The 23328-nt window shown below is 33.8% G+C and overlaps 1 protein-coding gene across 1 annotated transcript; it reads right to left on the bottom strand.

Annotated features, from left to right (window-relative positions):
* Positions 1-998: 998 nt before the first annotated feature.
* LOC126831641 (cell division cycle protein 27 homolog) lies at positions 999-17572 on the bottom strand. The gene is made up of 19 exons (XM_050562245.2): positions 17439-17572; positions 15861-15936; positions 14879-15026; positions 14385-14513; positions 13989-14086; positions 12346-12485; positions 11425-11633; positions 10656-10776; positions 10200-10300; positions 9918-9972; positions 9143-9344; positions 7419-7591; positions 5877-6029; positions 5292-5372; positions 4422-4549; positions 4012-4129; positions 3536-3739; positions 2907-3072; positions 999-2241 (listed from the first exon to the last, which is right to left on the bottom strand). The coding sequence occupies exons 1-19, from the start codon at positions 17487-17489 to the stop codon at positions 2126-2128; spliced, it is 2469 nt and encodes an 822-aa protein (XP_050418202.1). The 5' UTR covers positions 17490-17572; the 3' UTR covers positions 999-2125.
* Between the last annotated feature and the right edge of the window lie 5756 nt (positions 17573-23328).

The raw sequence follows: 23328 nt of genomic DNA, 5'->3' as shown, positions 1-23328 counted from the left end.
AGTGTGTTGTATCCACAAGTTTGTCTTGGTTATGGTTGTTATGTGCGGTGCAGTTCTTTTCCAGTTACTATTAGACAAATATAGCAATAATATCCTTTCGGCTTTTATTGTGTTTTTTTAATAATTAAAACATAACTTTTTTAAATTTTCTACATCAAGAAGTGATTACGATATATCACTAAAATATATAATTATTTGTTCGCTTGTCTAAAATTGGTATTCTTATGTTTAAATTCTTCAAAGATAAGAGATGGCTAGTGGAATAAATGGTAGTAGAAACTGTCCAACTGGTCTCCCATAATTTGATCAACATTCCAATATTCAAGTAGCATAGATTTCAATCTGATTAGAATCATGTATATTCAGGAATATGATGGCTATTATGCCAAAATATTTTCTTTGAAGCCAGTATTCAGATCACACAGACTTATTGACCAATCATAGGCTGTGTTGTTATAAAAACAGGGATGAAGTTTGCGATAAATTATGCTAATTTTAAATTCAAGCATATATGAGGTCGATTCCGATTGGTTTAAGGTTAATAACCATTTGGAATATGATTGTCTGATATAAACAATTACAATGGAGCACAAACCAAGCATGACATTTTTTCGAAGAACATTGCCCCCAAGAACAAGATGAGTACTTGCTCCTGGCTCATAAGGCCAACATTAAGGCTGATGTCTCCACCAACAGATCATACTCATTAACTAATTATATAACTACTTGCACATTTAACTTTTTATAAAGCATCAATTCCCAAGGCCAAGCTTAGGCTAAGCTGAAAATACTCCTACCGAGAGAACACAGAGGTGCACAATAATGGGGAAAAAATTTCATATTTGATCAGTAACATCTGAAAATGCAGCCCTCAAGTCTACATGTAATCAAAATAGGATTTCTCTTTAATGTCACACCAAATAGTAGTACTGTATCTGTTGCACAATGATAATTCGTCTGTTTTATCATTTGACCTAAAACAAAACACAAAGTCAATGTTGATTTATTAAATATATTATTTGACATGACAGGTTATTTTTCTCATCCTGCCATGTCAGTCACCATGTACATGTATACAATTTCTATATCTTACATGACATCATATGTATATAATATATACACAATAAGAAACCACCCTCATACATACTATTTATTGCCAACAATCAGAACTAAATATAGAACTAATTGAAAGATGTGATAGTACAATTACTAGATACAACTTTATTATTAATATTTTTAACAAAACAATAACAAAAAGTCTCTAAAATAATTAAATAATAAATATTGAAAGATATTGCTGCAAAACATCTTATTGCCAGCCATGCACATCTAACATAAGAAACTGTAATCTTGATTTAATAAATAGAAGGAAAATAGCACTACAAATAGTCAATTCTATTTTTTTCCCCCATGAATCACATTAAATTTGTTTAGTCTATTTTTCTCCTACAACCAGTTGTATCTTTTGTGATATTTCTGCTTGCTGTTATAATTCACATAAATAATTGGCAGTCAACAGAAGAAGATTTTTCTGCGATATCACACTCAGTGGAAGCAAACGTTGAGCCCCACAAAAAAAACAAACGAACCAAGGAAGATCTGTTTGTTGCACAAGTCATATTCCAAATTGATATTGACATGATAATTCAATTATTTCCATTTGATATTCAATTAGATCTCTCAGCAAATGCCTGGTGACTTTTTATGCAAGTTTTTTCTTTGTTAGGTAGTTACATACATAATGTCAGTTTAAAATTTAGGCAAAAGGTTTGGTGGAAACAGAATACAGAGATCAATGCCATTTCTTAAGATTCACAGATTTAAATAAAAAAATTCTCATTTATACTCATCCTCTCTAAAATTAATATATTATTGGTTACTCAAACACAATTAAATGCATGTTTCTAGGATTTGATAGAGAATCTAAAATATAAAAAAATCCTCTCTCTACATAGTTCACTGTCTGTATGCATTTGTTCCTTATATATTTGTTTTTGACATTGGGATATTTATCATCCACAGATATTATCCACTTCAATCTCTCTAACATAAAATTATTCACAGATAGAAATACACTAGAAATATGCCAGGGCACATCTCATGATCACACTATAAAAAAGTATTGTCACAAACTTTCGTCACTTTCCACAGCTTGTAAATCTTGATCAAACACTGGGCCATTATCATCACTCTGAGACGGTCCCTCACCTAACTCATCAAGATTACCAACTGGATCGAAGGCTACAAAGAAGAAAAAAAATATACTAATACGATTCAAACAATCGGCCCTGTAACAATTGTTTTTTTTCAAAACAGGGGTGTTCTATTTCATCTGTCTCGCAGCTGGAGAGCCAGGGTGGATAAGTGGGTAAGATGCTGGGTCACTAGCCTCGAGGTTGCATGTTTGACCCCTGCATTGGCCGAGAAAGTTCATCGTGGCAGTTGGAATTCGATATAAGAGTAGACCGTAGTGCCGCTGTAAGGGACAAAATTTCCCTCATAGCAAACTGTATGACGTATGCCCATTTTACTAGCTGATCATGACAACCATGCTCACCATTTTGATTCTCGAATACATACTATAAAAGATGCACAGGAATATTACACAGAGCAGAAATATTTTATAGGGAATAAACTGAGACTGCTTTCAAAATTACTGACGAATCAAAATGCTTTTAATTGTATTTCAATGCATAATGGTTGCATATAAAACAAAAGATAGTCTGAAGGTTTCAGAAACTACTAAGTAATCTGGAATTATATTAGATAAGTGGGTACATAAGCGGCAAAAAATTTCATGCTTTATGCCGACTGATCAAAACTATATATTGTTGTCGGCAGCACCCCCCCTCCCCAAATCACAATTATTATTTGATATTACTACTAGAACAGCATTAAATACTCACATCCCTCATTACCACCACCAAAGATAACATCATCATCATCGGCATCCGTTGAATAACGTTTATCAATGGCCTCTTTAATACTGTTATTAGCACCTTGAGGATCCAAATCAGTTGCCCAAGAGAAATTTATCAGAGACAAATGGGTGTTTCCCAGTTTTCTATGTACCTGAAAAAAGTAGAAATATATATATTTTTTTTTTCATAACCATTGTTCGAAAAAAAGATGATAACTACCAGAAAAGATATATTTTATCTTTCGAAAGTGAAGCTTGTCACCTTTACGTAGTATACTTAGAAGACAATGTACTGATGACTGGTGGTGTTGCTTGTGCACTCATTAAGATATCAATGCTTACTCGGTACTTTGTCATAACTAGCTTGTTTAATTTATTGTGAGCTTATTAATTTCAGTTTTGAAATTTGTTTTTGAGACCATTAAGATTTCATACTTTCAGAGAAATTAAGTTTGGAGAGACACATATATAGATGACCTAATTGGGTATCTTTAAATGGAGTGTACATACTTTTATCCAAAGTGGACACTATGACAAAAAATTGACTGTTAGTGTATACAGATTCACAAAGTAAGTCACAGTGCAACTAAACTACTTGGTTAAATATGTACTTACTTTTCCTATAAGGAAATAAACTAGAGATTCCTTTGGAACAAGTTGTTTAAGTTCTTCTAATTCTTTTAGTGCTTCCTGATCTTTATCAACAGCAAATAGTATGGAAGCACGATGGAATTTGCACAGAGCATTCTTAGGATCTATACTGATAGCTTTTTCTAAAGTTTTTAAGGCTGGTTCAGACTTTTTCTGGGCATGCTGAACCTGAAATGAAAACAGGAATAACATAAATGATTCAGACATATCTAATCTTCTCAAAGGGATTTCGCGGGGAATAAAATTTGAAGTGTGTGTGTGGGGGGGGGGGGGGGGGGAGAGTTGCTACTAAAATATCGTAAGCTCACTTCATATCCTCCTCTTATGAGTGTATTATTGTATTATTAATATTCCATGTTGTGAGTTTTGTGGGAGGGAATTTCTGTGGAACACAGGCATGACTATTTTGAACAGTATTTTTAATTAATGCTTAAACTTACCACAGCTACATGACACATTAATACAGAACTTTCTGGATTAATAGATAAAGCTTTACGAAAGTGAAGTTCAGCAAGATTATATTTTTCCTGTTTATGATAGATAAGTCCGATGCCATACCTGAAAATAAAACCATCATTGCTCATATAGATTTTTTAAATTTCCTGATAAGAAATACAAATATTTACATTGAAATAGGATTATAATTGTATTGAGAATTTGTTTTTGGCATTACGAATGTTTGGTCTTTTCACTTATCTATAATGGTTTTTAAAGATGTTGAGTTTTATTGTATGAATCTCTGTATTTGGGATGATTTATAAAATGTGAGGGAAAAAATCTACCCAGCCAAAATTTTAAATAACATACCCTTTTTCAAGTAAATTTGAAAACTAATTTTATAGGTTCTTACCATGCTGTATAAAGCCGAATGTCAACTCGAACAGCATTCCTGAAACATGCCATAGCTTTATCAAACTCTTCCGTTGTTACATACTCATGACCTAATAAGGTATAGGCGTAGGAACAATTGGGATCAACCTGAAAACAAGAGACAATGTAATTTAGAATATTTTCATTGTAAAGTTTTAACATCCTGTTAGCACTATGTCCGTAATTTTGTGACATAAGATTTGCAATGCTTCAAAGGTTAACTTTACTTATATACAGTGCAGGGATTGAAATAACAGTTGTCTACTTATCGTATCCATCCAAGTAACATTTTTAAATGACAATTAGAAAATAAATCACTGGTGACAACTAGAATAATGTCTATAACAATGCAGGCTAAAAATGTCTGACTAATTTATGCATTCCAATAAAATTGTGAAGGGGGAAACTTTCATTTATAAACAAATTGTCTCCATAGTAACGTGGTGGCAAATTTCTCCCCCATTAACAAGACTGTAACCTAAATGGTCATTCTATACATCTGGAAAGGTTTCTTTGCATTAAAATAATAACACTACTGATTCTGTGTGAACAAACCCCAAGGCACCCTGGAGTAGGGGTACAACTAACAAGAAGTAAATGGATTTGAAAAATCTGGACGCCCTTTCTGTAACACACTGAGAATCATTCTGAGAACATTCTGGTTAAAAGTTCTGTGGGTGAACTGCCACAAACCCCAACTATTGCATGGCATTTTTATTTGAATTGCTGAATTAAGTGCAAATTACTGGATTTAAACTTAGGCCAAGTTTGTTCTCCATCTTGATTCCAATATATTTCCTGAATAGAAAATATTGTTCCAAAAGAAAGAAATCATCAACAACACACAAACCTGTAAAGCCCTTTGAAAAAACTTGATAGCCAAATCATGTTCTTGTTGTAAACTAAAACAGTTACCAGTAGCACACCAAGCCTATAAATAATAAAATATTAAATGTGCTTTGTGACATAAACAGCTCCAGTAAACAGATCTTGCTACATGTAAATATAGACTATTCCAGTTTCCTTAAAAATTTTGTGAAAAGTGATGTTATTTACATTTAGTTTGTAGCTAATTTTAGAAATCACCTAAAATTAATGTGACCTAGATCTCTTCATAAAACACAAGTCCTGGTACGGCTCAAACCACCTCTTTCTTTCCACTCCACCTAGTGGATAATGTCTTTGTACGTTTTCAAGATGTAGAAAGCAGAAAAATATAAAGTAATAATTTGTGTTGGATGAAATGTTAAAATAATGAGAAATACAGCATTTTACTGCAAGTTGACCCAAACTTTTAACTTAAACTGTCCTTTCTATGTTTCTTCATGGATTTCAAAATTGATTTCTCTGGGAATCAGCTGACAATTCACATTACTCTATTACAGAAACCATGTTCCATTTTTTAATGAAGATGGTAAACAAACTGTCTTATTACCTGTGGTGAACTTTTATCTAATTCTGTGAGGTCTTTAGCTAATGTTGATAATTCTACTTCTAGTTGTAAATGCCATAATGTTGTACTATAAAGATCCATACTTTCTAAGTAATATGGTTCAAGACGACGCACCTCTTGAAATAACCGCTTAGCCTGAAATTAAATATCATTTCATTTCTTTGATTATATTTCTATAACTTTGACCAATAGGTAGATACCATTGACACGTACAAGAGTTAAGTTTCAAAATTATTTTTAAATTTGCCATCGATCAATTGGCAAATGGTAAGGGTAGAACTATGCCAACAGTTAATTTCGACACACAAAACCAACAGAAATAGAGAAATGGGGTTTAACGTCCACTGGAAACAAACTAGGTCATTTCGGGACTAACATATTGTTAAATTTTATTTCAATAATTTGCCTGCGTGTAGGGGTCTTTAGCAGTGGGTGGAAATTGGAGGACCTGGAGAAAACCCACGAGGTTGGACAGGTGACCCTACTTCTTGTCACATACAACCAGGGAATCCAAACCTTGCCAGTTGACTCAATGACAGACATTATGATACAGTGCGCACATGCTAACCATTCGGCCATGCAACCCTCCCCCCCACCTTTCAAGGTTGCAAGTTATGTTAATGGCAAAACACGGCCGTGTGCACTAGTGATATTGACCATTATGGTGGCCATCTTAGAATTGACAATGACCATTACGATGGCCATCTTATAATTTGAAAATGACGTCTTATGTTTTTAATGTGGCGAATGGTTTTAATGAATATATTAATCCTATAACCAAAATCACTGTTAAATATTTATTTCAATAATTTGCCTGCATGTAGGGGTCTTTAGCAGTGGGAGGAAACTGGAGGACCTGGAGAAAACCCATGGGGTTGGACAGGTGACCCTACTGCTTGTCACATACAACCAGGGAATCGAAACCTTGGTTTTAATGTTTATATTAATTCTATAACAAAGGACCAAAACCACTGTTCTAATATGCTCATCTGTTGTGAGAGTTATAGGCTGGTGGCTATTTGGCGACCATATAGGATTTCACGCTTTTCACCTGGCGGTTGGATATAATGGATTGTTTGACCCCTAAAAACTATGCTATATTACAGTTTCCCGGCCATGCTAGTAGGTCCTCACTACTATAGCACACTGACATTGAAATTGATAGACCCTCTGGTTGTATTCCTGAACACTGTTCACAATATGTTGTACTTAGACAAAATGGTCTAAATACCGCTCAATTCCAAAATTAAATTCTCCCAAAATAACTCATTTGGTGTCACACCACAGTTATACAGGTCCATGCAACCTTTTATACATAGGCATTCACTCTATACACAGATAAATCACATTTTTGACAGAGCTCTAAAGTGCAGCTTCTGTGCGCAAGAAGACAAGAAGACAAGAAAATATGGACATATAAAAACGGTGGAGTTCCTTCTGATACAATTTTTTTTTCTACACACAAGTGTCAGCCGTCATACTAATTCATTAATTAAATATTGAATCAATAAATTTTTTACTTACCTTATGATAATTAGCCATATAATAAAAAGATTTAGCTATTTGTGATAAAACCCAACCAGTATTATATTGATGTTCAGGCAATTTAGAGAAGAGGTCTATAGCTTTTTTACTGTTATAGTCACTGAGTGCTTGATAACCTTTTCCTAAAGCTTGTAATAATGTTAATACACCAGCTGAAAATAGTAGGAAATTTATCTAATAATAAACACAATAAATTAATAGATTGTAAAAGCCTTATGTTCACAAATTCTAACAAACTCAACTAGATAAATTCCTGCTAATATGCTATATTACAGTTTCCCAGCTGAAAATAGTAGGAAATTTATCTAATAATAAACACAATAAATTAATAGATTGTAAAAGCCTTATGTTCACAAATTCTAACAAACTCAACTATAAACTGCCGGTTTTATTTTATGGCAAATTATTGTTCTATAATAAACATTCTGATTTAATTTATTTCATGGTCTTCTCATTAAACAATGACATAAATATTCAAATTAAAAGTAGTGTTCTTTCTGATTCTGTTTTAAAATGTCTCATGTTAATTGAATAGTTCTAAGTATTCTAGATAGTTGACATTAGCATTCAATTTCTAATAAAACTGTTACAAGAATTCATTAAGTTTCATTTTACATTTTCATTATATTCATACATTCATTTCACATCAAACTATAAGTGATTTAGAATTGAACATCAATTAATAGTACCTTAAAATAATATATATACATTTTATTAAACATCAAATTATTTCTTAAGAGTATTTACATTTGTGGGACTGAGAAAAATGACATGTATTTTCAATCAATTTACATAACTTTAATAGTTTGTTACCCTTAACATGCAATAATTCATTCATTTACGTGTGGATGGAAATTGGAAATAATATCTCTTTATATATTGAGACCCGTAGTCCACAAAAAATGGACACTCTAACAAATAATGAAATTCGTCTCCTATATTTAGTCTACATGGATGACATTTTCCTTTCCTGTATTGGTATATGTTTATTGGTATATGATAAAGTTTCAATAGGCAATCTATGACATTACATTTATATATTTTCATATTTTTTCTGACCGAAACTGATCATCATAAAATATTTGTCAATGTGAGCATATCCTTCAAATCCTTCTCAAAACATTGTATTCGCAAGGCAATACTCCTGCTATAAAATAAAATCTATTAAAAGAAGTCATGTTTGTGTCAGCTGACTTGGCTGATGTGGTACCTAGCAACAGGTGCAAAACCGGAGGAGAATTCATTGCATATACAAGTTGATGTTGTCTTTAATCGCTCTCCATTTATCATAAATATCGAAGCCTAATTAAATTCTCAGATTATCCACTGCCCACATCTTTTTCTGTGTTTTTTATCTCAGAAACCTTTGTACGTTTAAGCTCACAATCAAGTTTACCAACATATACATCAAGTGCAAACTAGTGCTAAGATATCAGACATCTTTTTGCATGTGCAACCTTTGATGTCACTCGAGCAGACATCCCTAATCGTCAGATTTCCGGTTAGGGAGACCCTTACCCTTTTGTTCTGTATGCGCTCCATGAATTTTTTTCAGGGAATCCAGTATTTTTCTAGTAAGATTGGATGTTTATACGTTCCATATATACCAAAATTGCCATACTTTTTTTGGAAATAACCACCCGATAAATACTTTTTTGGCAAAGTATCTTTAAGTCAAGCTTTAGTTAAATTAAACAAATTACCCATTGACTGATGTTGCATGTGTATAATCATCTGTGTTTGTGAAGGAGCATCATTTATATAGGATTTATTATCAGCAGTATAATCTTCTTTATTAATTTCATTTAATTCTTGTTGAGATTTAATTGTTCGTGATTTAGATTTGCGATTTATTGCCTTTGGACTAGTTAATCTCGTCTTGTTTCCCTGACTTTTGTTATTTTCCTGGAAGACAAAATATAAACAGTTATCAGAACTAAAATACAAACTGAAGACGCTGGATAATGACAAATAATGAAATTTGTACCAGTATTTTATTACAGAATTATTAAAGTAATTGTGTGTGGTGCTGTCCCCATGCACTTACTATTAACCAATTTTAGTTAAGTCAGGAGGTATCATAATATAAGCATTATAAATATATCCTACATGATCTATAGAACATTTGCAGAGGAAGGGAGAGGTTGTGGTTTGATCCTGTGCTTGTTTGTGATAATGGAGTAGGGTCTCTTGCCTCACCTCATGGGTTTTCTACACTTGCCTGCCATGGCTAAAGACCCAAGCAAATAATCAAACTATATACCATATATTAGTCACAAAATTTCAACATAATTCTAAAAAGAAAACATAACAGTATAAACAAACAACAGCATAGGCAAAAAAATTTGCTGTTAGTGTATGCTTTCCTGTGATCCCATTCTCTACAAAGGATAAGAAAACAATCAGCAGATGATGGGCTAATCACATGTAGAACGTGGGGGAAAGTGACTGTACTATATAGCTCAAAAATGCTACTACCTTCACAGAACTTGAGTTACCAAATAATCTTGAACTTCTCCGAACATTAGGTAAGCTGAAATATATCGAAACAAATTTACTTATTCAACTCGCAGTGTCTAACAAAAACAAATTTTTAATTCATCTGATTACAAATATCTATCAAGTATAAAATATATTTTCATTAACTGATTGCTGAGATCTAAATTTTCATGGAGATAATAACTATCGCATGTGACATGTGAAAAGTAGAAAACTTGTTACCAATATCTCAGCATTCAATTCTTATCATCTGAAACTTACCCAGATTGTTGATTGCCTATGTCTTGGGATTTAGAATTACCACAGAAATTAAAAACTGGAGGTTTAGGAACCAAATTCTGATTTTGTCTCCTTGTAACAGGCTAAAAATTGAAAATATTGCATTATACTTTCGTTCAAATATTCGTTCTTTTCAATCATGCATAGATTCATTCAGAACAAAGCCTTTCAGTTAAGTCTATACACTTCCATAAAGATGCATGGCTAGCAAGCTGACTTAATGTTTAATACAGTTGAAATCTATACAACAAAATGAAAAGTGAGTCAAAGTATTCAAATGTGTGTTGCAAGAGAAAAATTATGTCTTACGATTTTGAAAAACCCTAAAAGTTATTTGAGGTCTATCAAATAACAATTGAAAAGATTTTTTTATCTCTTAAGAAAGAAATATAAGTTATCATCACTACAATAGAAACATTTAATCCACAAATCATTTACTTTTTTATAAGGTGCTTCTACATCTTTCAGCTGTGTTTCTGATAAAGCTACAGGACTTGGAGTTAAAAAAGGCATATTATGTATTCTGGGACTTGAAGAATCAAATGGCATCACACCAAAACTGAAAAGACAGACAACAATCATTATACACAGATTTCAATATATTTCATTAAGACCTTATTTTATAACATAATGACTGGGAGTTCAAATGTGTTCCTTATATAGCTTTTATCAATTTGGCACGCCTCCTACAAGCAGTAGTGGTGAGCATAATCAGTTCACTAACCACTGCCCGTTCATACAGCATTTATGGGCGATTGTTTTTATTAGAAGACTATATCAAAATAATGGATACAGCCTTTGGTGATTTTACTTCTATTTCTATTTTGTTTTCACACAAATACTAATTAAACCTTTTGGAATTGCATAGTTCATTTCAATCCAATCAGTAGTAGAGAACATGTGAAATGAAATCTCAAGGCAGAAGTATTTGGTCATGTCAGAGATATCCTATGATTTTGTTTGTTTAGGCTTGTATCTAATAAATATGGTTAAATTTAACTTGTCAGAAAGTAACAAATCTGGCTTCTTTTCTTCTCTTCAAGTGTACTACAGTAAAAGCTATCTGAATTTTGAGTGTTCCACAAAATAAACTAGCTTAGGCAGTTTTCATATTTCAATTGCTGTCTAAGAGACAAAATACATTCATTCAATGATGATAATATTACTGTAAAGTTGCTTTACACATTAGTGAAAATGTATCACTTACCTTGGTGATAATGGACTTTGAATGTTGAATAAAGTTTTTCGTGACATCGCCTTTGAAAAGCCTGTAGGAGGTTCACGATTATTCTTTTTGATTCGGGTTACTTTTGGTGCTGTTGGTATTTGGGATATTATCGGAACATTCTGATTGTCTGGGGTTAGGTTTATGGAGTCAGCTGGTATCACATTTATTGAGGGCATTGGACTCTGTACCTAGAAAATATACCGACAACTGTCTGTTAAGCACCATCCAGGGAATGATGAACCCATAAATTGATGATAGATGTGTTACGCATGATACTTCCTAAGCCACCCAATAGATCTGCTTCAAGCAATAGTAGTGTCGTCAATTAAGCTGCAGTCTTGCAATCATTTATGAAAACTACAAATCAAACCTATCCTCTCAATCACATTAAATTTGTACAACCAACAACTTACTTCTAACAAGCATTGGTGATTTCCCATGAATTTCAAGTCAACTGCCATCATTGATTTTTAAAATGAGATACATGATTAAGGGACAGTAACTTATTCAAAACTGTTACTGGTACATTACCCCATTGATTTAGATAAACCTGTTTAAATCTTCAGTGATGCACGATAGAGAGCCTGGCAAAGAAGTGTCTATTGTTCGGATGGGACAAAAAAGGAGCTCCTGTGTATATGTTGGTGTGTATGTAAAAACAACATTTGACAGTTGGAATTCTAAATAAAAATAAGCTGTAGCGCTGTTGTCCGACAAAGTTTCCCTCATATCACGCTGAATGGCATATACTGTTCTTCATTAGTCGGGATGGAAGAGAAAAAAAACCTTTTCATTTAAAGGTGAAATTTAATTTACTTCCAACATATTGAACAAGTCAAAAGGAGACAACAAACCAGAAAAGGCATGTCCTTTCTATTAAAGCCTAAGTGAAGAACTTACATTTAATAGTTTTAGACCTGGTGAATGTGTAGTACTTATAGGTGATATAGTATCACCTACACCTACACTAAAAGATGGAAGAGGCGTGTCTGCAACAGGTAATGTATTCTGGAATATCTGACAAGGATCGACTTTCTCACCTGTAATCAAGACATTTACAAATTACATAATGCTTAAACATCCTGATTTCGTCATAAACGTCCACACTAAAGTCGCTGTTGTTTGTATTTCAGAGGAGAGCCAAAAAAAGCTCCCCTCAAACAAAGAATTGAAAAAATCACTCCCCTCAAAAAACTCTCCCAGTTTTGATAAGAAGAGTGATTTAGAAATTAAGGAGAGTGATCTGATATTAACGAGAGTGATTAGTTATGTGCATGAAAACTGGTTCTAAGATCAATAACTGCATGTAATGAGGTCATTCCTGGTTTCATAAATGATAATAAACAACCAATGACTATGTAAAGAAGAGCGATTTTCAGTTTTAAGGGGGAGGGAAAAAAACTCCCCTCGGTCGACATTCAGGTGAGCAGCAGATGCTCGAGAGCGATCACTCGCCTTAAAGATAGGTTGCCAGGCAACGAAACATACGCCCACAGCAGCTAAGTCGTCCGAGCAGTCAACAAGAGTTGTCACATATTTTGTTCTATTATCGGTAATGAAACATTTATAATACACTAAAATCTGATTAAGACTAAGAGTAACAACTTATTAAGTTATTATCAGAAAATCATTAGAATTTGTTTGGCTTCTAGTAGTTCTGCCCCATGCTAACGTTAAATATACGAAACATTTAATATCATGGATTTAGCTATTCAAGTTAACAAAATTCATTGAAAATCAATATACTTGTTCGTTTCAAGACCTTAAACTCTGTTTATCAATCTAAAGTCAATCGAATGATAACTTTGGTCTCTAGAGCAACCACAAGATTTTTCAAAGTGATCAAGGGCCATAACTCTGGTAGTATTTATCGGAAATCATTGAAAATCACTGGGCTTTTTCGTCTTAAATACTGTATAAAAACCTCAAGTCAATCGGATATTAACTTGAGCCTCTAGTGCATCCACAAGATATTTGAAAGTGATCAAGGGCCATAACTCGGGCAGTAATTATCGGATATCGTTGAAAATCGATAGGCTTCTTCGTCTCGTGACCGTAAACACTGTATAAATTTAAAGTCAATCAGATATTAACTTTAGACTCTAGAGCGTCCACAAGATTTTTCAAGGTGATCAAGGGTCATAACTCTGGCAGTAATTAACGGAAATCGCTGAAAATCAATAGGCTTCTTTATCTCACTAATATCAACAACATATATCAATTTCAAAACAATCAGACAATAAATGTAGTCTGTAGAGTGTTCACAAGAAATTGTGGACGATGGACGGACGTACAGACAGGGGTGATGGCAATTTCCAATGTGGCCGTATAAAAAAACAATGACTGACACTGACAGATATTAAACAAGAACCCGGAGCCACAGTTAAAACTACATAAATACAGACAATGAACTAACGTAGAATTACATCTGACCTGTGAAATTTGTAGTTTTTATGTGGAAAAACTAAAACATCAGGAAATAACTTGCAAAAGAACCCATAAATATGTATAAATCATCTCCTGCCAAAACCAAAATAACTTACCTAACTGACAAAGCCTTTCAAATGATTTCCATAATAAAGGATTTAAACGTAAACTTCTTTTATAACATTCCACAGCCTTTTCAATTCTATCAGTGTTACTGTCAAAATAAAAGTTCATATTGGCTAGATGATTTTAAAAGACATAAATAAAGCAAACACTTGAAATAAATTCATAAAAAAAAAATGTATTTTTTTTTTTTACAAGGAATTTATTTAATGGTTTATTTTGTATTTGGTGCAGTATTTTAAGATGAAATTGGTAATTGATGATTATTAACAAATATTATATTAATTTCAGGCCGATTGGAAAGCCACAAAAAATACTTGTCAATATTACAAATAATTCATATTAGACCAGATAATAATGAGTAACCATAATAATATGTAAAATTTTACCTATATACACTTGCTAGTAATGAAAATACATGACAGGCCATATTACCATACTCCACCTCAACTTCATCTAAACTACTATTATACTTGGTAAATACATCCCCAACCAAAACACTTTCAGCTTCACATAATCTACAAAACGAGTAAAATTTATTAATTGAATGCTATTCAAATATTTGATTCAAGACGAAATTATCAATTTTTGGAATTTTTTTGTGTTTTTCTTGATTTTGAGAAAAAAACTATAAATCTGTCAAATTAATACAATTCCCTTGAATGAAGAATATTAAATATCCCAAGGCAGACAAAACAGACCAAATTCCATTAATTTTAATTACTTTTAATCAACTTCAAAAATACTATTCGTGTGAACACTAATCAAATTCCAACCAAGCCATCATATGTGTAATGGTATGTAAATATTCTACGGTAGATTTGTAAGTCTATGTAACTGACCAAATTTTATGGCCTGGGGACAAAACAGGAGATGTACTTACTTGTCGATTTCTATACAACATTTAGCAAGTAGATATTTGCAGTCATGACTAGGTGAATCGTGTTTCTGTAGTAAAAGATGAGCTTGTATAGGTCTGCCAGCTCGGAAATAACATGTAGCCAATAAATATAAAGTATCATGGTTTGGTGCTAAAAGAAAGAAATATTAAACTGTAAACCAACTATAATAACCATAATTCACTGTATTGCCAATGAGAACTAAGACATTATGCGAATTTATAGCCTGTATTGCAATTACTTAGTACATGTACAGGACCTAGTCCTTGACACTTTAACTCAACAAATTTCTTAACCTGTGCTATACTAGGCCCTAGAAATTACATGTCATGGACCAGTAATATTCTCATCTGCATGAGTATTTGTAATTGACATAATAAACTTGCTTCAATGTTATTATAAATATTGAACAGAGCCTTAGTGTATAAATTCATTTACAAGTTTTTAGTTAAGCAACGAAACCCACACCCACACCAGCTGAATCATTTGAGCGGTCGATAAGGGTTGCTCATATTTATTCCTTTGTAGATAATTGAGGAATTTACAAGACAATTTCATACAGATCAGATTATATGATGTCAAAATATTGTTCGTTTATACATGTACGACAGAAAATGAAAGCTAGTTCGTGATGTCGAAACATTGTATGTCTTCTTTATAAAACAAGATTTCAAAATTACATCAGCGTAGTAAAATGCCATTTTACTAATTTTAGCTGCAAAGCTGTTTGTTAAACGGAGAAAAAATTAAACTGGTGTGTATTAGGTTGGATTGGAGAAAATAAAAGTGGGATATTTTACAGCTTATTTCTCTATATCACTAATTTAATTCACAAATTATAAAAATACAGCAATATACGACAACATTTCCATGTAGGCGAATAAAAATTTGCAGATATTTATAATAAAACCACATGAATTCATTACTGTCGCTAATGACCAGTCACAAAACTCTGGATAAACTTACCTTCTGCAAACAAACGTTCTGCTAGGAAAGCAGCATCAGGATAAGCGTAATGATTGAGTGCATCCCAGATGGCAGCCTGAAAAATTCAATATGGCTAATGAAGTTATTCTGAAAAACATAAATCTTCTTTCCTTTGATACCACAATAATCCAATATATCTCTTGAATTTATCTCTCTCAACCTAATAATTTTCTCTGAAGGAATATTATATTTTATTGAAACATATGTAAGCTTGACCTTACAATGATTTAAATTTAAATGCTTCTCATAGAAACCTGTTCAAAGGGTTTGCCACCTCTTTTCAAGCCTTTTGTCTTGAAGCAGTATAATATTGCAATAATGGCAATGTATTGTTGATTTTTATATTGATATCGCAATAATGAAAATTTAAAATGTCGCCCAGCCCTAAAACAATCATCATTGATAGTCCTAACTCTCTTGATAACATAACATCAACAATAATGTAATTATTTAAAGTAGCTAAGTCTCTAACTCAATATCATCCAAAATCTTCGACATTGAAAACACGATTTATTTGTCGGTTTAAATCAACATTGATGTTGTGATCTTACCGGGAAAAGATGGCCTGCTGATATCCAATATTTAAGACAAAATAAAATTTTACAATTGGTACACGAATCGTGTACCATAATGCGTTTCAGTGCTATTTGTAATAAGGGACTCTAAAAACGAGGCTAGTCATATTCCACAAGTCATGTCAAACGGTGACGCTATATTCTTATCTGGAGAGCAAGCCCAATAAAAAAAATATTGGCGTAGACTAGAATAACCAGACGCTAGAGATTGAAATTTGATTGAGAATACTGGTGTATTTCGCCGAACCTAACTGATTAAAAATTACAGTAAAAACAGAAACAATTGAATGTAAATCTATTTATATACATTCATATTAATTATTGTATGCGTTGCGACCCATTTGTGTAAATTTCTAGGTCCCAAGTATTAGCGACTTAGCTCCTTTAACCATTACAGGGCTGCTTGCTTCTTCTAGTTCTATTATTATCATGATTCTTATATTATTGTCCAAAAGTATTGGGTTTTCTGCAATTTGACTAATTTATAAAACATAAAATGTCAGTGACAATCTCATCTGTCATTTTTATAATTACTAAACTTTATCAGACATAATAGGTCTGTCGAATAGAAATATTATTATAGGCTAGTGCTATGCCTAATGTTGACAACTCAAACTAAATGAACTATTTTAAATAGTATTACCGCCCGGTATTATAATTATTATTATATTATGAAGCCTAAAAAAGTTAAATTTGAAAGATTAGATTCATAAATAATTTCTTAGTTTTTCGACTGCATTGGAATTGTCAAATCGTGAAAAAGTTTGCATTGAACAATACTATGGCAACTATTATGCATACATGCCAATAGTTTTATTTATTATCTTTAAGAGTGGGACCTTTCTTTCATTTTTAATCATTTATTCGTTTCATTTTCGCTTGTTTCTACTGTCTTCGAAATTGGCCAGTCAGTCCAGACAAAACAAATTAGGATATTCTGATCCTTCGACCTGACAATTCTCATTATTCTACATATTAATACCTGGACTGGTTCCTGGTGAATCATTTCGCTTATATCAGGATCTACAGTCATGTAGAATAAATGAAGTAGTTACAGTCTTATATCAAAACATAGTTGATTTCTTTCCTTCATTTTCTGTCCGCCATTTTTATCATGCCTCGATTTCAAGTTAATACCACGTGACATGGATTTAACCCATAAAATATCTAACAAACACTTTAAACGTAAATTATTATTTTTTTCTTATTGTTATGTATTTATATATAGTGCCACTTCCACAGTACTGTGCTCCAGTGAGCTTTACAATATAGATATAAAAGCAAATATGAAAATAGAAAAATATAGCCTAAATACTAAAAAAGAACCTAAGAATATACAACTTTACAACAGGTGGTGCAGCGAAGCCCACACATTGTTAAGGCACGTGTATACATTTCAAACTCATAAAACATCACCACGATATAGACAAGTGTTTAAAAAAAAAATAACATTATTAAAATAAAAGTAAGATCAATTATTAAAACGCAAGAAAGGTAAAGAATATTTATATAAAAGATAAATATTTCAGCTATCAGGGTGGATCTAGGAATTCTGAAAAGGGGGGGGGGGGGCGCTGCAAAATATGAAGGCATTGATTGACCGCGGACACGGCACGCCGCTGAGGGGGGGGGGGGGGTCCCCAAGAAAATTATCCGTCATTTCCTTGCATCTGTAGCCATTCCAAGAGCTGGTGTGTTTGAGTCGATGGTTTGAGTCATTTGGGATCCCTACAACGGGTTGGGAACGGACATATTTGAGTCTGAGAAAAGGCACTTTCAGCAGTAAAAAAGGGCACTGTCGAAAATTAGGGGGGGGGGGGGTGCGCCCGCCATTGAATTCGCCTCTGGCTATCATAGTTATATTGTAATTATTGAAATGCTTCGATAAAAAGGTGCGTTTTGAGAAGTGTTTTAAATGTAGGAAAGGAAGGTAAATTACGGACACTCAGGGGTAAGCTGTTAAACAAGTAAGGACCCTAGAAGGCAAAAGATCGTTCACCATAGCTCACAAGTTGAACAGGTCTTTTAATTAAGAGGTTACCAGAGGATGACCGCAAAATACGATTAGGAGTATATAATTCTAACAGGATGCGCAATGAAGAAGGTGCCATGTGATTAAGACATTTCTAAGTTAATAAAAGTATTTTAAAACGGATTCTAAAACGAATGGGGGGCCAGTGTAAATGATATAAAACCGGAGTAATGTGGTCATAAACTGGTTATACTTATAAGTCTGGCAGCACTATTCTGCACCTTTTGAAGTTTGTCTATCAATCTGTTGGGAAGGCCGAGAGTTACAGTTATCAAGTCTAGAAAGTGACCATTGAATGAATTAAAATCTTCGTAGCTTCCTCGGAAATATTTTTACATATACGACTTGTGTTTCTGATATGGAAATAACATGATTTAGGCCTACAAATAGGCCTATTATTGACTTGTTGTTCCATGGACATATGAATTTCACCTATAGGCTACACAATTCGACCTAGGCCTTGGTAACAGCTGCGCACCAGTTGACGGTTTAAATGATAAGTATTTGTCGTCAGCGTAGAGATGGAATTCCGGTTTCCTTACTAGATCGGCCATGGCCTAGAGGGGAAGTGTACAAACTAAACAGTATGGGCCCTAAAACCGACCCTTGCGGAACTCCATACTCAAGAATAGTTACATTATTGGACGAGCGACCATTGACCGAGAAACACTGCTAAGTAAGACCTAAGCAGTGCACTTCAAGAGCACTATCTACAATACCAAAACGTGAAGACAGGCGTTTCAAGAGAACATTTATTGACACAATTTTATTATTGGTACCCTACGGCATAAAAATTAAAAAGGTAAAGGAAACCGTGATTGTGATTAGCTGACCAGGTTCCTTAATTGGCTTAAATTAATTGAATACTAATTAATAGTCCTAATTTAATGTGTGGTGTCTTTTTACTACCGACGACCGAGTTACATGGAGAAATGAAATGAAATTAATGAATACTTAAATATTTTCAATTCTGAACAAACCATGGGCATACGCCGTGTGCTACGGGGAACATTTTAACCGGACAGCGCCGTTACGACCTACTCTTATTTCGAATTCCAACTGCCAAGGGTTCTTTACGTGCACGACCACGTTCATGGGACCTCGTTTTAATTTGCCCACCCGAAAGACTAGCTTTTCGACCCTGATCCGTTCTGTACAAGGGGGAAACCATGCTGCAAATCCTGAAGACTTTTTTTCGGCCACCACCGGGAATGGACCCCGAATCTGCTGGTTACAGAGTGTACAGAGTGCCTACCTGGCAATTTGGTGGGTTCTGTATGTTATAACAGATAATGACACTAAAATCATGCTTAAAGTCTATTGATATATAAATCAAGTTTATTGTTTATTCCATTAAAAACGGAATTAGGAATGTTTGTTTTGGTTTAATATAGGCCAGTTTTCGTATATTCATTATTAATAGTATTGTGAGGATGAAAAGTCGACCTCACCCGTTATAATTGCATCATAAGTAAAATATATACCTACTATATTAAAACTGTCATTCATTATTTTTTTTTTTAAATGTATTTATCATGTATACCGTAATGTATAATTTTCATGCTGTCCGAAAAGGGTGTTTTATGTCATAAAATATATCTATCTCTTCATTCAGAATTATGAGAGATGATAATACAGTAATACTAAAATAAATATCGATACTTATTATAAACAATCACGAACTTATTGGGTAAAGAATTTGCCTGTTTTCTATGGAAGCCTATAACTACCATTCGTAATTTCAACTTTTCGCTCCTTCAAAACACGAAGACATTTTTGGCAGATAAAATATAAAAATTATTATCCATTTTGGCAGAAAAAAAAGTGAAAGCCAATGTGAGCCCTGCTTGCATGTATCCAAATGTGACCTGGAAAATTGAGACTACAACAACTTCCGAGGCGAAACTTGAAAAGTAGCCCGCACGACAGCAAGTCAAAATGATACATTGTAGGTCGTTAATTGCGCGGTGTGTTAATTTTCTAATTTCTATTTTCGTGTTTCATTTTGGCTTGGTACATGCGTTGTGGTGCCTTCTTACTGACATAAATAAATACAAAAATATGACCAAGTCGACAAGGCGGTATAAATGCCAAAATGCATGTCGAAAATTAGAAATTAAGAAAAATCAAGGGGCGCTGTTATCGCTGTGTATTATTTTCCAGTCGATTTTGGCTTCTATAGCGTGGTGTCGCCTCATTTTGTCGTAACTTATACTTTTCGACTTTCGCGTTCTTAAGGGGCGAAAAGTAGAAATTATGAATGGTAGTTATAGGCTTTCATAGTTTTCTTTTCAAACGTACGACACGGTTTTTAGTAGCACATAATATTATCACAACCAGATGAGCACCCCGCCCCACACAGGTATATCAAAATTCAGTTTACTTCCATATTAGACCGATTATTTGAAACGGTATCTGTACCGATGTCAAATATTGATTTATCCAATTGGTTGATTGTATAAGAAGGATTAAGGAATTATCCAAAATCGCTTTTCCATTTCTCAAGAACAATCGGGAAATCAGAGTTTTCAGTCATTTTTAGGGAAATCCATGACATTATCTTTAAATGAATTTTTTTTCGGGCAACCTGCAAGCTGACAAAATGTAGTTTCCGAAACCCATGCGATAGTTTTCGAACATCGATCGTTTTGTGTCATCAATTTTTCGAGAATGGAAAATTCTTTAAATTGACCAATGGGTAAAATTTAAAACATTTAAATTCAGTCAGGCCCAGGGGAGTTGGTAGGTGGGGGTGTGTAGGGAGGGGGGGGGGGGCATCGCACGCAAGTAATTATGCCGTTTGATACAACATTAAAGTGAGACTTCTAATAGAACTTAAAACAAACTGGTCCGGTGTTGATAGACACCCAGTTGTTAGGTCCACTCCATCTCACTTCCATTGTATATATGACAGATTAGGTTATTAAAAATAAAACCGACGGAATAGTTTTTCACACTTTCCCGGTATCCCTCATCTATCAAATAATTCACTGCTACGAGTTATGACCAGTTAAAACTATGTTGTAACGGTGATATATTTGACTGGTTTGGAAAATAGATAAAAATGGTAACCTCTAGAGGGTTCACAAGCTTAAACCGTGATATTTCGTACAATCAGGGGTCATAATCCAGAAAGTTACGGTCCAATGCGCCAATATCGAAAGATAAGCAGACCTTGAGATATATCAAAATTGGATGACAATTCGATCCCCTGATGGCCCACAACCTGGGTATTACATGCTTTTAAGGGCAGCGACCATTTTGTCTGGCAGTTTCAGTCCGATTTTCACGAAAATTGAACTCCACCGTAATTGTGTAACGTGATACAGTTGAACGGTTTTTGACAATTAAATAAAAACTGTGAGGTTTAGAGGGTCCGCAAGCTAACAATTTTCGAGATCTTTCGGTTATAAACATACATGGTCAGTTTCATCAAAATCGTATAAAAATTGTGACCACTTAATTAATGACTTATGCTGTCTGAATTTTTTTCGCGTCTGCGGCGCTTGAACATTTTTCCACTCCTGATCCGTGGTCTGATCGCTATCATATTCACGTTGCTATTTGAAATTTTTTCGAGCATACGGCACTCGATTCCGTTATATAGCACCATTCTTCCTCCACGCCTCTGTGGTCTTATGCTATCTCATCACTATCATATTCACGGTGATAGTGAACCGTCCAGTTATGATTGTTATTGATTTTTGTCACCCCCCCCCCACACACACACACACAAATCCATGCCTGTTTCTGTCTCGTCCGAATGATTCGACACTCCATCCCGAGCAATAATGGGAAATCAGACTGAAACATCGCCCAGAACTTTCTCCATGCGAAAGTGTCTTACCATCATAACTGGTGTGGTTGCCGTTCGAACCCCACAAGAACATTTGGCAGTTTTTAGCAGGGACACCAAAATATTCAATCAATTCTTTTGTTTTTTGTAATGACCAATCCATGCATATTTTGGTTTAAAGTTTGGTCCGTTTTTCTATAGATATTTATCAGCAAGGGTGCCAACGATGCTTATACATGGATTCTTATTAAATAACAAATATTTAAACAATCATTTTGACCAGTTCCGGGTAATGTTGAGATGCTGGGTGGTGGGCCTGGCAAGGACTAGTCAATAAGGTGGTACAAAAAGCATAATCCTACTGTTTACACATTGACGTGCACATAAAAGTACTTTGACAGATGGATTTCAATGAAGAGACAGGGAACTGCCATTGTCTGAGCAATGTTTCACTCATAGCACACTGCAACCCATCTTCACAAGCCCAGTCCGAGCAGAAAAGGAGGAATTTAAACTTACATTTTCAGAGGAAAATAGTTTTACTTTTTAGTAGTTAATTTGAAAAATCTTGTGGATTTTCTAGAGGTTAAAGTTATCATCCAACTGACTTGAAATTTATAGAAAGTGTTTATGTTCATCTGACAATGAATCCTGCTGATTTCGGATAACTCAAATTGATAGTGATAAAGTTATCATGATTACTACGACATGTTTTGTATAAGTTCAAAGATGCATTATGTAAGATTTAGATAAAGAGCTGACAGTTCTCCCTATAATAGTTTAAAAATAGATAATGAAAAATGAATATATTGCAAATTTCAGTCAAATTACTTCATTCTTAGTACATTGAGAGAATTAAATGTCAAGTAGACTCTATGATTTAACATTTAACAGCAGAAAAAAAAGTTGGCCGAGAATAATCCAGGGCTTCCATATTTATAGTAAATGGTAATTATAGATTCTCTTGATCTAGTTTTCTTCTGATTAAATTGTTTTGAGAAGGATCTGAAGAAAGCCTGTGATAGATAAATGAGTCTGAACATG

This window comes from Patella vulgata, chromosome 9 (assembly GCF_932274485.2).
Source record: "Patella vulgata chromosome 9, xgPatVulg1.2, whole genome shotgun sequence".
Taxonomy (NCBI): Eukaryota; Metazoa; Mollusca; class Gastropoda; family Patellidae; genus Patella; species Patella vulgata.
This window is presented reverse-complemented; position numbering and strand designations above follow the sequence as displayed.

Coding starts and splice junctions, on each gene's coding strand:
- LOC126831641 (XM_050562245.2), bottom strand. CDS start 17,489: ATGACTGTAGATCCTGATATAAGCGAAATGATTCACCAGGAACCAGTC. Junction 15,937..17,438: donor TTCACCAGGAACCAGTCCAG/GTATTAATATGT, acceptor TGAATTTTTCAG/GCTGCCATCTGGGATGCACT. Junction 3,073..3,535: donor TTTATTTCCTTATAGGAAAA/GTAAGTACATAT, acceptor TACTTTTTTCAG/GTACATAGAAAACTGGGAAA.